At 44.6% G+C, this 15,857-nt stretch overlaps 1 protein-coding gene across 2 annotated transcripts in view; it reads right to left on the reverse strand.

Annotated features, from left to right (window-relative positions):
• Nucleotides 1-15,191, reverse strand: part of LOC115175749 (collagen alpha-3(IX) chain-like) — a 37,450-nt gene extending 22,259 nt beyond the window's left edge. For both annotated transcript variants that reach the window (XM_029735222.1, XM_029735221.1), the window contains exons 1-7: nucleotides 14,992-15,191; nucleotides 10,545-10,630; nucleotides 7,481-7,555; nucleotides 3,331-3,460; nucleotides 1,029-1,275; nucleotides 560-709; nucleotides 246-326 (exon numbers count right to left, since the gene is read on the reverse strand). In XM_029735222.1, the coding sequence (XP_029591082.1) occupies nucleotides 246-326; nucleotides 560-709; nucleotides 1,029-1,275; nucleotides 3,331-3,460; nucleotides 7,481-7,555; nucleotides 10,545-10,630; nucleotides 14,992-15,020 (798 nt within the window). In that variant the 5' untranslated portion in view covers nucleotides 15,021-15,191. The remainder of the gene's footprint in view (nucleotides 1-245; nucleotides 327-559; nucleotides 710-1,028; nucleotides 1,276-3,330; nucleotides 3,461-7,480; nucleotides 7,556-10,544; nucleotides 10,631-14,991) is intronic.
• Between the last annotated feature and the right edge of the window lie 666 nt (nucleotides 15,192-15,857).

The raw sequence follows: 15,857 nt of genomic DNA on the forward strand, positions 1-15,857 counted from the left end.
TTATTCTACAATGTAGCAAATAGTAAAAAATAAAGAAAAACTGTGGAATGAGCAGGTGTGTCCAAACTTTGACTTGTACTGTATGTATTGTAATCATGGCACTCCTACAGTAGTATAACTGGCCATCCTATATCCTCACATTTTGGCAGGTGCAGATTCAGTTAGTGAAATCTATGTTGCTGGTCGATATGAACCCAAACCCAAAGCAAGTAAAGACCAGGTGGAGACAAGGTTGTTGTTGTTACCTCTGTGATAGGCAACTCCTGGCAGTTCTCTCTATTGGCTCTCTTCGGGTCACAATGGATCAACATCCACTGAAGTTCAAACTAGAAAGAGACAATGGCACGATATTGATCATATAACATGACCCATATGATAACGCTTACTGTAGAACAACGCACCACTGGGGAACCAACACCTTCTCAGCCTTAGCCTGATCCCAGATCGGTTTGTGTTGTCTTACCAACTCCAATGGTTATTGTCATGCCAAACAACGACCATAAGAGTTTGCAATACTGCACAACCAGATCTGGGGCCAGGCTATCCTTGCCCTGCTCACCACAACAGAAGCATCAGCGTCAGTATCCAGCCTCCCAATAAGCGTATCTCCCTCTGTGTTGACGGGGCCTTTCCCCTTGATGGGCTTCTTGTCCACGGGCTGACAGTCCACATACAGGGTGACCTGGTCTCTCTCCACCCCAATCATCACCTGTAAGGATATGCTATAGGGTTACTGTTGTTGATCCTCAGGGGCCACCGTAATTCATGTCATTGCGAGACTACTAGCTAAATAAACCAGTTTAGAAAATGCAAATTTAGTGATCAGTTATCACTAATTACATTGTACCAGGAGTAGGGTTGCACATTTACAGTAACTTTATCAAAATTCCTAGGCTTTCCAGGATTTCCAGCTTATTCCCTCCTGATTCCGGGATCTTCCATCTGAGATTTCTGGAAAACCGGGGAGTTTTGGGATAGTTACTGTATTTTGCAACGCTAACCAGGAGTGCCATCACTCATTCCATCACCTTGTGCCACTTGGTGTTGAACAACACAGAGAGCCCTGGGAAGGTGACGGTCTGCAGGTTGCCATCCTGGCCCATCAGGAAGTATTCCAAGGCCTGCTGGTCTCCATTCAGCCTGAGCCCTGCCTGCTTCCGGCCGTCTTCATCCACCACCTGCCACACGTTCCACACCTTGTTTATCGTGTTCTTGATCATACGGAACGTGACCATGACAGAGTACTCGTCAGGGAAACCCCGGGGGAAATTGAGCCTGGGTGAAGAAGAACAGAAGATGAAAATGAAGATACAGATGGGTGGGAGAGGGAGGAGAGAAAAGGGTTTATACATGAATGAGTCCAGTGAAGCCCCTGTGGAAGGTCATCCTCAGTGGGAGAGGGATGGATGGACAGAAGAAATGGTTCAAACTTCTCTTTACAAAATCATAAAGAATGCAGTTCAGTTAGAGTCATAGAGAAGAGCGCACCGGGGGCAACACTTTGCAGTGGGTAAAAAAGCAGCTTTCCATCACATACACACAGCACACATTGGGTGGTTCTAGGATTTCAGATCTCTGATGGCGGCTAATGTCAAAGACACTCCATGATCACAAAGCAGAGGTAAAGCTGCTGCAGGCCACGTTTAAAAAGCATCACACACAGCGGCTCTGTTCCTTTCCCGCTCCTCACGCCCACGATAACATCATGAATGGAGACATCAATCAAACCCTAACACTTTTATGTTCAAAGCACTTTCATTCTCTTTCTCTCTCTATCCCTCCATCTCTCCCTGTCTCTAATGCATGATGCATGCATAAAGCAACAGTTACAAATACTCCAAAGGAACAACGAGGCCCTTTATTTTTTCCATCAAACCCTTTTGTTATAAACAGAAGCAGAGCCCCGGTAGCTCTGATCAACAGATCAATTAAGCAGTCGTCCCGTCTCCAACACGTAAACTGCTCTCCAGTCTCCCCAGTCCTAAACCTCTAGGCTGGTATTCATAAAGAGTCTCAGATGCTGATCTCAGATTAAGGCCCCTTCAGTCTATTCATTATCATCTAAAAGGTTAAACTGATCCTAGGGCAGCACTCCTACTTGCCGCTTTATGAATACGAGCCCTGGGGTTTTAACTAGCCGGGCCAAGGGCTCCATAGGTGGTGCCTTTATGGACGGGAGCTGCAGAGCTGCAGCCGGCTTGTAAATGGATCAAGACAAGGCAATAAAAAATGAGTTTTCTGTAACCCAATAAAACAAATGAAGACCACTCTCTCTAACGTTCCTGCAGTGTGCCTATGTGTGTGTGTGTGTGTGTTTGTGTGTGTTGAATGGACCTTGGGAGAAAGTATCTCACAGCCTAGGCCAGAGTTTGATGTGTGTTGTGTTTTAGGCCTCTATCCCCTGCAGTGACAAGGACACAGGTATCGGAAATGAACCTTTCTGACGACAGACTTCAAAGCCCAGACAGACTGGCCACTGGACTCCGAGAGATAAATGTTTTTGTGATTAGCGTCACGTTGTCCTGAGTGGCATGAGGCAGACTGGAAGATGTCAGTATGTTACATAACAGTTTATGTGAAAACAGGACCAATACAGGTCATTTGCCAGACCAGCAGTGAAACACCAGAAGACAGCTTAAGTTATGTAAGAAGGTAACCACGTAACAGCAACTTCTAGCCTACTAAGCAATATGAAAACAGTCTAAGCTGAAAATGGAAGATTGTGCACTGGTTTTCGTATTTTTTTTTTACAGGGTAGAATACCAGGCTAAAGGATTCCCACACGTTCACTGCTTGATCTAGGCAAGACACACACACACACACACACACACACACACACAGTCTTTCTTCACACAGGAAGCTGCTCGGGCAGAATCCTTTATGAGCACAGACAGAAACAAGTGAATAAAACTTCAACTAAAAATGGTGCATGATGAAATATGTCTATGCTTCTGGTATGAGATATTTAATGGTTACACAGGGTCTGGGAGGGTGGGGTCCACTGCTTTCCCCCCTCGTTGCCAAGAGCTGCCAAATCAGTTCAGACATGTTGTTCTCTGCCAATTATAAGCTGTTCCACAGAGTGATAACACCTGTCTGAGACCTGCAATAATACAACACCTGCATCGACCCAGGGGAAAGTATTTATTATGTGTGTGCGTGTGTGTGAGTGTAACGATTATGTGTGTGTTTCTGGTTCTGGTTTCTTCATTCTTTCTTCACCTGGTAGGTATTTCAAAGCTGGCCTCCGTATTGAGCCATAATAATACAACACCTGCATCAAGCCTGGACAAGCTCCAATATCATGTTTCTTTTTCTATCTTTCCTTACCTGGTAGGGATCTGGAAGTTGGCCTCCCTATCGAGGCGATATGCCACCTGGAGAGGAGTGGAGCCCTCCACCTTCCTCACCCCCTTCAGAGGAATAACATCCAGCTGGAACTGGGTGATCAGATCAAACCCTGAAAGAGAGGTGAAGGGATTTTCAGATATCTCCTGTTCGTTCTGAATTACACGATACAGTATTATACAACGGGTGGGTCTAATTCTGAATGCTGATTGGTTAAAAGAGCATTCCAGCCGATGTCTATTCCACAAGTTACCACCTGATGAATGTATGATGTTAAAATGCCTATTTACTCTGTTCCATTTGACTGTGCAATCCACTGTCTCATTAGCCCAGCCATTCAATTTATAAACTATAAAAAACATCTAGACATTATCTCACATTTCTTTTAGACTAAAATTTGGTTTTCAACAGTGTAGATTTGTATAAGACAGACAGGCAGCGTTTCTTAGCCAGTCGAAATCATGAATCAGCATTAATGTTTGGATATATATAAAGAACTATCAATAGAAAACAGGTCAAACGAAACGAAGTGCAGCTAGTTTGCTGTCTTTCCAGCTTCAGTTTGAAGTGATTGTGTAAATTGTGTTGTTGGCTAGCTTCTCTGAACAACAGTGTCCTGACGAGAGAGCACATTTTCTATGCCAAACGAAATCATGCATCATTAGCTCATTGTTATGGATGTATCCAAATAAACGTCACTAGAAAACAGCTTAAACAAACGCAAATGCAGCTACTTTGCTAGCTAGCAAGCAAGGGATAAGAACGCTGCCAGCCAGTATGGCAATGGAACATTTAGAACGAACGACTGGGTCGCGTCCATAGATACAGAACAAAAAGACTGAACGACTGGGTTGCGTCTCTGGCAACCGAACCGATAGAACGAATGACCAGCCGGCTTGGGTAGCAACCCTAGATTTGTGTCGGGACTATATCTTGTGGAAGGATGAAATAGTATGAATAAATTAATAAAAATAACTTTTTAAATTAAAAGATGTAAATCATTATTTGAATATGTTTGTAACCCGTTGTAAAAAAGTGATAATACCCTCGAAGCAGGTGTTTGGAGGATATATTGGCACGACTTCGTCTAGGACCTGCCAATAAATCCTCCAAACACCGGCTTCTCAGGCATTATCACTTAATTGTACATATCCCTTGAATCGTTCTGGTGAATTATACTGTATGTTATATTCTGTATTTCAGGAGTAGGGAAATAAAAACTATGCACATCTGATTGACATGTACTGGTCTTTTTTGTATCCGACACACAGTGTTATAAAAGTGTATGGGCATATTTCTGGATCAGTTATGTAAAGTCAAATCAAATTGTATTTGTCACATGAACCGAATACAACAGGTGTAGACCTGGGGGGGAGGGGGGGGTAATGCAAATAGTCTGGGTAGCCATTTGATTAGCTGTTCAGGAGTCTTATGGCTTGGGGGTAGAAGCTGTTTAGAAGCCTCTTGGACCTAGACTTGGCATTCCGGTGCCGCTTGCCGTGCAGTGGCAGAGAGAACAGTCTATGACTAGGATGGTTGCAGTCTTTGACAATTTTTAGGGCCTTTCTCTGACACCACCTTGAATGGAGGTCCTGGATGGCAGGAAGCTTGGCCCCAGTGTTGTAGTGGGCCGTACGCACTACCCTCTGTAGTGCCTTGTGGTCGGAGTTCGAGCAGTTGCCAAACCAGTCAGTGATGCAACCTGTCAGGATGCTCTCGATGGTGCAGCTGTAAAACCTTTTGAGGATCTGAGGACCCATGCCAAATCTTTTCAGTCTCCTGAGGGGGAATAGGTTTTGTCGTGCCCTCTTCACAACTGTCTTGGTGTGCTTGGACCATGATAGTTTGTTGGTGATGTGGACACCAAGGAACTTGAAGCTCTCAACCTGCTCCACTGCAGCCCCGTCCATGAGAATGGGGGCGTGTTCGGTCCTCCTTTTCCTGTTGTCCACAATCATCTCCTTTGTCTTGATCACATTGAGGGAGAGGTTGTTGTCCTTGCACCACATGGTCAGGTCTCTGACCTCCTCCCTATAGGCTGTCTCATCGTTGTCAGTGATCAGGCCTACCACTGTTGTGTCATCAGCAAACTTAATGATGGTGTTGGAGTCGTGCCTGGCTGTGCAGTCATGAGTGAACAGGGAGTACAGGAGGGGACTGAGCACGCACCCCTAAGGGGCCCCATGTTGAGGATCAGCGTGGCGGATGTGTTGTTACCTACCCTTACCACCTGGGGACAGCCCGTCAGGAAGTCTAGGATCCATGGTGTTGAGCGCTGAGCTGTAGTCAATGAATAGCATTCTCACATAGGTGTTCCTTTTGTCCAGGTGGGAAAGGGCAGTGTGGAGTGCAATACAGATTGCATCATCTGTGGATCTGTTGGTGCGGTATGCAAATTGGAGTGGGTCTAGGGTTTTTGGGATAATGATGTTGATGTGAGCCATGACCAGCCTTTTAAAGCACTTCATGGCTACAGACGTGAGTGCTACGGGTCGGTAGTCATTTAAGCAGGTTACCTTAGTGTTCTTGGGCACAGGGACTATGGTGGTCTTCTTGAAACATGTTGATATTACAGACTCGGATAGGGAGAGGTTGAAAATGTCAGTGAAGACACTTGCCAGTTGGTCAGCGCATGCTCGCAGTACACGTCCTGGTAATCCGTCTGGCCCTGAGGCCTTGTGAATGTTGACCTGCTTTAAAGGTCTTACTCACATCGGCTGAGGAGAGCGTGATCACACAGTCTTCCGGAACAGCTGGTGCCCCCAAGCATGTTTCAGTTTTATTTGCCTCTGAAGCAAGCATAGAAGTAGTTTAGCTCGTCTGGTAGGCTTGTGTCACTGGGCAGCTCTTGCCTGTGCTTCCCTTTGTAGTCTGTAATAGTTTGCAAGCCCTGCAACATCCGACTAGCATCGGAGCCGGTGTAGTACGATTCGATCTTAGTCCTGTATTGACTCTTTGCCTGTTTGATGGTTCGTTGGAGGGCATAGCAGGATTTCTTATAAGCTTCCGAGTTAGAGTCCCGCTCCTTGAAAGCGGTAGCTCTAGCCTTGAGCTCAGTGCGAATGTTGTCTGTAATCCATGGCTTCTGGTTGGGGTATGTACGTACAGTCACTGTTGTGACGATGTCCTCGATGCACTTATTGATAAAGCCAGTGACTGATGTGGTGTACTCCTCAACGCCATCGGAAGAATCCCGGAACATATTCCAGTCTCTGCTAGCAAAACAGTCCTGTAGTTTAGCATCTACTTCATCTGACCACTTTTTTATAGACTGGTGCATATTCACGAAGTGGACATTTTGGAATGTCAGTGTTTTCCCACTACTATGTTTAACAGTTTATTCTTGTTTCATAATCTGTATGCAAAACAGGGTGCAGTGATATGACTAACATATGATTCTAATTAGTTGTTCTCTTATACGTAGGTCTGTACCTTCCCTGCCTGGGCTCACAACACATTGTACACCATGTGATTTCATGGTAGCTGATGCATCTGTTCCTACCAGGGCGCTGGTACACAATTAACATCTTGCTGAGCTAGAATTGTTCCTACTAAAATCTATCAGGCTTCAGCGGAATATTTTATGTGGCTCATTTGAAATCTAAACGTGTCTCAAGCCATTAAGCATTTAGACAGCCCAGCCCAGTTCACTAAGCAATCACAGCAGCTAGCTTAGTTGTGATGTTCTGTATTTTGCTTCCTCAGGGATTTCTGTAAACCAAGGCTGGTGGTTTCCTGGGCATTTAAAATGTAAGTCTATGCTGTCTAGCAAAGTGAAAAATCACAGGGACTATAGTGTTAAACTATTGCTCCATACGGAGCCCCTTCTGACCTGGTCTGTTGATGTGAGTTAAGACTTGGTTACAGAAAGACATCTCAAAACTACTAGCTCAGACCTCCTGAGATGTCTTGTAGTTTGATACAACGTTGAGATATGTAATATGTCTTCCCATGCAGGTCTCCTTTGATTACATCATAAACTATATCCACATCTCATGGGACAGGGCGCAAGCAAGATGTGGCCAAAGACATACTGGAAGCAAATTGTTGCTGTTTAATAGTATGTCCCACCAGGGATGAAGAGGACTAATTTAGTACGCATATTCACAGAGTCATAGTATCTATACTTTACCAGGAAGGTCATCTTGTCCATTTCTCATGGGAGGGCAGACAGCTGTGTCCCCATCTAACCTGTTGAGATCTAACTCTGATGGAAAACACACAGAGACAGAAGCTTGGTTAGGATGTTTCCATTCACAGCATTTACATTTGAGTTATTTAGCAGACGCTCTTATCCAGAGCAACTTACAGTAGTGAGGGGATGCATTTTTGTACTTTTTCCTGTACTGGTCCCTCGTGGGAATCAAACACACAACTCTGGCATTGCATGCACCATGCTCTACCAACTGAGCCACCAACCAAACACTGAATCAGAATTCACAGTGCCAACTCCATGGGAAAGCCACAGGGAGATCATGCAACGGTGAGAAAACAAGGTAAGAATGTAATTCACCTTACACTCTGGATTCATGTTTTATGTTGGTTATTCTTAAAGCTGTGGCATCCTATATTTGATATCACAAGCACACACACAGGTATGTAGTAAAGTATCAGATGCAAAAGATAACAGCCTGGTCTCATTGACTAGACATAACAAATTAAAAATGTAAATAAGGGACACTCATATTAGTATGTTACTTTTGGTAGGGTTACATAAGACAGAAGGTAGGGTGGTTGGTAAGGGTGGATGGGTGGGTGTATAATGTGAACGTCAGCAACTCAAAGGTTGCGTGTTGAAATCTCATCATGGACTACTTTGCAATCTAACATTAACCCCTAGCTAATGTTAGCCGCAATAAATTGGAACTCATAACATATTACATGCTTTGCAAATTCGTAACATATTGAACATACCGAGTGTACAAGATTTAATTTACTATGTTACGTCTACCCCTGAGCCCAGATTGAAGATAATGTTGATGTATGTGTGTAGCTGCTGTAGCGTGAATGTGGATTGGGGTAAAGCCATATCGCTCGCGCTTGTAGAGCACAGGAGGCTGATGAGGGGAGGATGGCTCATAATAATGGCTGGAATGGAGTAAATGGAATGGTATCAAACACATGGAAACCCTGTGTTTGATGCGTTCGATACCATTTCATAAATTCCATACCAGCTATTACTATGAGCCGGTCCTCACCAATTAAGGTGCCACCAGCTGCCTGTGTTGTTGAGAAACTGACAGGTAAAACCTCCTCTCAGTTTATTATCTACAGATGTAGCATCTAAATTTGATCTCCCTGTTGAAAACATGTAGTGTATTTGAGGGTCAAAAAGGCTTCTGAAGTTTGTAATTTCCACTTTGAAATTTCAGACTTGATTGTCCCTTATGAAAAATGTATGAACCCCTACAAAAACATAACAATTCACATTTGCTTTTTCTGTAGGATTATTTACCGGCTGCAGCAAATGGGCTCAAATTTAGATGCTACATCTGTACCTGTGATTTATTGAGATGGAAATCTCTCTGTGGAACTAACGTAAAAGGCCATCAATAATCAATCACACTGTTGTGCTATAATTTCTGCTTTCATCCTCAATGTTTTTCTCGGGTGATTGAGTAACCTGTAATATTAGTCTTGTGTCTTTAGTATTTGTTAATGTACTATAACCTACATATCTGGCTGGGATTTACTGTCATTGGATGGGATTAATTGAAAAAGAGCGCTACTGTAATGTAACTAAAAACCTGAGGTGATTTTTGAAATGTCCTTCTCAACTAAAGCTTTAAGTGAATCTTGAAACAATGAGAGTGGAAACATTTGATAATGTTTCATTAAAGAGCCTTGCTCTACTGTAGTAGTATCATCTCAATGTGAAACTTCTAAAGTATTCAGAGAACACTTCTCCTCCTCTCCTCCCCCTGTTTGATATGAGGATGAAAACGCAGTGCAGGGGAAACTAGGAAACAAAGATCTGGAAGTAATGAAACAACGCTGGGAGCTGGAGGGCTTCTAGCCTCTACTCCCAGAGTCAATAACCTGATTCAGCTCATTTGGAGGTGCAGAGTGTGGAGGCAACACATCTGGAAGACCCTATCGGTTCCACCATAACTGCTGAGTAGAGGAGATACTTTGGTGAGATGGTATTTATCCTGTGTGTTTACTATCCATAAACACTTCTCTCGCTGTGCAGTGGGAGCTATAAGTAGTTAACCACTCCCTTCCCAATACCATGGGTGCGTCCCAAATAGCACCCTATTCCCTATATAGTGCACTATTTTTTTTATTTTAACCAGATCCCTACGGGCCCTGATCAAAAGTAGTGCACTATAGTGGGAATAGGGTGCCATTTGGGATGCAACCCATGTGTTTTAGCAGCCTATTCATTACGCTAAACGAGCAGTAGATGGAGATGGACCTCAGCTCAGCTTTTACGACACCGCTGAGTGCTATGAGGATGACCAGTGGATATAAGCAGACCATTTCCAAAAGGAAAGTAATCTAGCTACGTATTAGACCACACATCATGTGCTTGTACTGCAACAGTAAACCATGCTATAAGATGGTATTCACTTTACATGTTATAAGAATAAACATTTTGTTTGCTTACTGCTGTAAGTATACCCCAAGTCTGTATTGTATTTGTGTTGATGGTGAAAAACATCCCATAATGTGGATAGTGTTGTTGCATCTCTCTGACAGCTTGCGAGAGAGGCTTATACAGATGTAGGATCTTAATTTGAGCCAGTTTGCTACCTTAGGAAAATAATGTAAATTATTATGTGGATTATAATTAATATAAATTTTTTTTGTAGGGGTTGAAACGTCAGGGCAAATCAAGTCTGACATTTTTAAGTGGAAATGACAAACTTTAGAATCCTTTTTAAACCTCAAATACTACAAGTCTGCATTTCCTGCTGTGCAGGACAACAACAGGATGATCAAATTAAGATACGGTATCTGTAAGTATTAAGAAACTAGAGATTATCTGAATTAATCTTACAGACTAGTACAGTAGGCTACACTACATCTGCTGTTTCTGTCTTAATCTTAGATTTGCATTTGTGTTAAATGGAATGACTTGGGATAGTATTCTTGAAACAACGTGTGTGTTTTGATAACAAAATCAAATACCATATCCCAGTGATGCACTGTTACGTGTCTATCATGAGCCTGAAGGCTTCTGGGTAACTTACGGCCGAGGGCAGGAGAGAGTAGCAGAGAGAGGAGGGCCATGCAGGTAGAGGGGTACAGCAACATCGCTGGGTGCTGTGGTCGCTTCCTGAGAGAAGAGAGAAAGAGAAAGGGAGAGATAGTGAGGGAGAGGGCGAGAGAGAGAGAGAGAGAGAGAGAGAGAGAGGGGGAGGGCGAGAGAGGGTGGGAGAGCGAGAGAAAGGACAGCTGGGTCAGTGATCTGATGTCTTCAGTCATCATGTCTACCATCTCTGGCCTGATTTGATAAAGCTTTAGAGTAGCGACACATTAAAAGACATTACAACTCACGTAGACATATCAATATTATCAGAAAGGAGTGAGATATGTGTCATACTGATCAGTACGATCAGTTTGATCGATGAAGAACTTATGACAACACAAGCACATGTTATCATGGAAGTACAGAAACCCATACATTTCTCCTTTTGCAGGTAATGGGGGAAACTGTGTCAGGATGATGTTCATAAGCAGTCGAGTGTTGTTTTACTGATGCCAGACATGACTGTACATTGTCTAATACATTAGCTCAACTCCAGAGTATGAATGTCTGTCCATACTAAGTAAGCTTACAAAAATAGTGAAGTAATAACTACACACAGTAAAGACAGACATTGTGTCGTAGAAAGCAGCAACAGTGAAAATGACTTGCTCGAGACGGCCATTGTTGTCATACATAGGCCTACAACACATAATAATGGACACCATGTGTTTGATGTGTTTGATACCATTCCACTTATTCCGCTCCAGCCATTACCACAAGCTCGTCTTCCCCAATGAAGGTGCCACCAGCCTCCTGTGGCTTACACATGAATGTGTACTACATAAAACCAAAACGTTGTGTTGTGTGTCCTCAGACCACTCCTCAGACCACTAAGAAATAAGACCGCACCACTGGCCTTGTTTTCCTCAACCTTCCTCAGCCCCTTCCTCAGCCCCTTCCTCAGCCTCTTCCTCAGCCTCTTCCTCAGCCCCTTCCTCAGCCTCTTCCTCAGCCCCTTCCTCAGCCCCTTCCTCAGCCTCTTCCTCAGCCCCTTCCTCAGCCCCTTCCTCAGCCCCTTCCTCAGCCCCTTCCTCAGCCTCTTCCTCAGCCTCTTCCTCAGCCCCTTCCTCAGCCCCTTCATCAGCCCCTTCCTCAGCCTCTTCCTCAGCCCCTTCCTCAGCCCCTTCCTCAGCCCCTTCCTCAGCCTCTTCCTCAGCCCCTTCCTCAGCCTCTTCCTCAGCCTCTTCCTCAGCCCCTTCCTCAGCCCCTTCCTCAGCCTCTTCCTCAGCCCCTTCCTCAGCCCCTTCCTCAGCCCCTTCCTCAGCCCCTTCCTCAGCCTCTTCCTCAGCCTCTTCCTCAGCCCCTTCCTCAGCCCCTTCCTCAGCCTCTTCCTCAGCCTCTTCCTCAGCCCCTTCCTCAGCCCCTTCCTCAGCCTCTTCCTCAGCCCCTTCCTCAGCCCCTTCCTCAGCCTCTTCCTCAGCCCCTTCCTCAGCCCCTTCCTCAGCCCCTTCCTCAGCCCCTTCCTCAGCCTCTTCCTCAGCCCCTTCCTCTGCCTCTTCCTCAGCCCCTTCCTCAGCCCCTTCCTCAGCCCCTTCCTCAGCCTCTTCCTCAGCCCCTTCCTCAGCCTCTTCCTCAGCCCCTTCCTCAGCCCCTTCCTCAGCCCCTTCCTCAGCCTCTTCCTCAGCCCCTTCCTCTGCCTCTTCCTCAGCCCCTTCCTCAGCCCCTTCATCAGCCCCTTCATCAGCCCTATCAGAAGGCTGACAGGCAGGGTGATATGGAGTGATGGCCGAGGGTGTATATGGAGGTCTTTATTCGTAAGAGAGATGACGTGTTAAAGCTTTCATCCGCATTAGGAGAAACAGCAGTGAGGATCTCCAGCATCAAGAAAAAACTGCTGTTCTATCAAGAGAGCAATGGTGTCCGTCGAAAAAAAAAAGTGTTTTCTGTTTGAAGTAACATCTTCGTTGTTGTAATATCGCAAACAAACATGGCAATTTCACCGCTACAGATTCCAACTTTAAGGAGACAGGGAAGACAGGGAGAGAGAGGGGGGTGCTATCAGAGAAATTAATAATGGCTTACTCAGCAAGGTCTCTACAGAGGAGTGAGGGAAGAGGCAGTTAGCCACTAACATATGTCCTTCACCATGGAGGACACTGCTCAAATCACTACAGGCTGGCAGCCCTGCATCTCCCCATGCCCATTAATCTATCTACCAGCTTGGCAGCCAAGAACAGCCCTGACCTTATAATGGTTATGGAGAGGGCTTTCACTGACAGGAACCCTGGACCACAGTACAGTACACCCACCAACACAAACCACTGGACTATCTGGATCAGGTAGCTATCTGAATTTGTTTGCTTTACTGTGAAATGATCTTGCCCTGCACTTCCATATATGGCCACTAGTTGTGTTGAGCAGCTTTAGTGTGGAGAGAGAGAGAGAGAGAGAGAGAGAGAGAGAGAGAGAGAGAGAGAGAGAGAGAGAGAGAGAGAGAGAGAGAGAGAGAGAGAGAGAGAGAGAGAGAGAGAGAGAGAGAGAGAGAGAGAGAGAAAGAGAGAGAGAGAGAGAGAATAGAAATGTAGCACTAATTGGGGTTCATTCACAACAGAGATGTCCTTCTGTGCTATCAGCTTTTGGGCATTTCAATTTGCATTTGTCCTTAGATCCAGTCTGATGTTGTAATATATAGGAAAGCAAAGCTTAGCGTTCTTTGACGCCTTGTGTACAATAGACTCCCAACCCCTCGAGATAAACTGTCACAGCAAGCAATAGCATCAAAAACATTCTGACACTGATGGTCTGGGAAAAGCTTGACAGCGGTTTTAACATCAGCTCTGGAGCTGCAGAAAATATCTTTGGAAAAGCAATTGTGTTTTGACTTTTTCCTCATATTATGTTCTCAGAGCACAGATGAAACTATAAACCAAGTCAACAGGGCAACAACCTCAACAACTCTATTCTCAGGGGGAAATTCTAAATCAATATGCTGCATCTCAGACAGAGCCTCTAGTCTCTAGTACTGTGTCGTGAAAGGTCAAGGGCATTACTGATAAGAACATAAACATCTTCAAGATTGTGCCTCTTTCATCAAGAGCAATTACAACTCTGTGATCAGTCATCCCTCTCCCTGAGTGAAAAGCACAGTGTGTGATCTCCAGCATCCAGAGCTTGTTAGAATGTTTTCTGGCCTTCTCGCTGTGCCACCCATATGGCCTTGTCTTCCAGTGTCCCAGAGCCTGGACCGTGTAGTAAGCCAGCTCTCCAGCTCTCCTGGAGTGACTTCATTGCCCTCATTTGTCTTAATTACACCAAGTGGACCCCCGTTACACTCTCTGCTGCTCAGCCTTACAAATTAAACCTATCACTCACTTTAATTAGTAAGCTAATAATTTGGGAGCAAAACTTTAGGACTATAAAAGTCAAAAGTATGTGTGTGTGTCACTCTCTTCCCCACAGGGGCTATTTGAGAGGCCAGACTGCTTTTTAACAGAGCAATACGCCATGACAAAGACACAGCTGACCACCCCATTGGAGCGGTAAGGAGGAAAGGAAGGCTGGTTCTTAAGGTTTAACAGCTTTAATTTCCCCCATTTAAATACCCACCAAACAAGGTTTATAGTCTGTGTGTGTGTGTGTGTGTGTGTGTGTGTGTGTGTACGTGCGTGCGTGTGTACGTGCGTGCGTGCGTGTGCCAGATTATAAAGCTGTGCTATCTCAGTCTTGGCCATGGAGCTTCTATTAACCAGCCCCAATATCACTGGTTCATTTCAAGGCAGTATAAATTCAAGCACGACTATTTCCTATTTCTAATAAAAGATGTGTAAGGATTTCTTCCTATAAAATATTGATTTGTCATTATTCTAGAGTGAGTCAATGGTTCAGGGGAATCTGATACTAGAAATCAGTAAAAATCATTAAGTTTTCTTTAAAAAAAGAAAAATCTGATTAAATATCTCACTAAATGTATTAGTGATTAAACTAGTTAATTCCTACCGAGCAATGTTTCCCTAATCTCTCCTATAGTACCCACAGCCCTTCCATTTATTTGATGTTTTCCAGTTGTAGCACACCTGATTCAACTGGTCAACTAATCATCAAGCCTCTCATTACAATATTTGAATTGTGTAATCTGGCTCTGGAATACATCAGATAAGTGGAATGAATGGCTGAGGATACAAGAGGAAATGTTTGGGAAACACTGCTATTGAGAGAATGTCATATTGTTCATCATTTCCTAACTAGCAAGTCCTCAGACTAGAATGAATCAATCAATAAAGCATATATTACGTTAAGACAACAGTAAGCCTGACTAAACTCTTACCTCACGATTTCCCCACACCAAGGTCAGAGTCAAGTGGAACACACTGCCAATCCACCCAGACATTACCACTTCAACATATAAATAACTACTTTAATAATACATGTTTCATTCAAAAAGCTCTTACCTTGTCAAGAGAGCACAGTGGTGCTCCATGTTTTGCTCCCGTCTAGGAGCGAGGGGCAACGCAGGGCTTTAAGTGCGGACAGACAGACAGACTGATAGCAGTGGGTGAGGTAGAGGAGCAAAAGGATCAACAGACATGAACGTTAGGTTAGTTCCCCTTGAAGATCAGTCCTGGTGCTGGGAGAGCATGGTGAGGACTGACTGGTGGGACCAGGGCTGGGGATGCTCAAACTGGGGCTGAAGACACATAAAACCTGCTTCAATGGGTTCCCATTGGACAGGAGCTATTCAGGAGGTGGTGACTAGGTTTTATTACCAGCACTTAAAAGACATGTTGGAGGCCTCTAGGCCTTCCCTTCCTCCTGTTACACCTTTCTCCTCCTCCCTCCCTCTCTTTCTCTTCTTCACTGTGCCCCATAATGATATGTGTTGGCTGTGTGTAATTCTGTTAATAATTCTGTTGCAGGTTAGGGATAGGGATGCCGTAGGAGAGTGTAGAGTGATGGAGGAAGGAGGATTTAATTGTGTAGGTCATTTACTGTACCTGAAGAATGCCTCTATAGTGACCAAATACCTGCTTTTTAATTCAATGGTCCTGGTCCACACAGACAGGGTGGTTTGGTTTTACACGTCTTATATTTCTTGGGCCCCCGAGTGGCGCAGTGGTCTAAGGCACTGCATCTCAGTGCAAGAGGCGTCACTACAGACCCTGGTTTGATCCTGGGCTGTATCACAACCGGCTGTGATTGGAAGTCCCATAGGGCAGCACACAATTGGCCCAGCGTCATCCGGTTTAGGGGAGGGTTTGCTGGGTTAGGCTGTCATTGTAAATAAGAATTTGTTCTTAACTGACTTGCCAAGTTAAAT

The sequence above is a fragment of the Salmo trutta genome, chromosome 36 (assembly GCF_901001165.1).
Source record: "Salmo trutta chromosome 36, fSalTru1.1, whole genome shotgun sequence".
In the NCBI taxonomy this organism is placed as follows: domain Eukaryota; kingdom Metazoa; phylum Chordata; class Actinopteri; order Salmoniformes; family Salmonidae; genus Salmo; species Salmo trutta.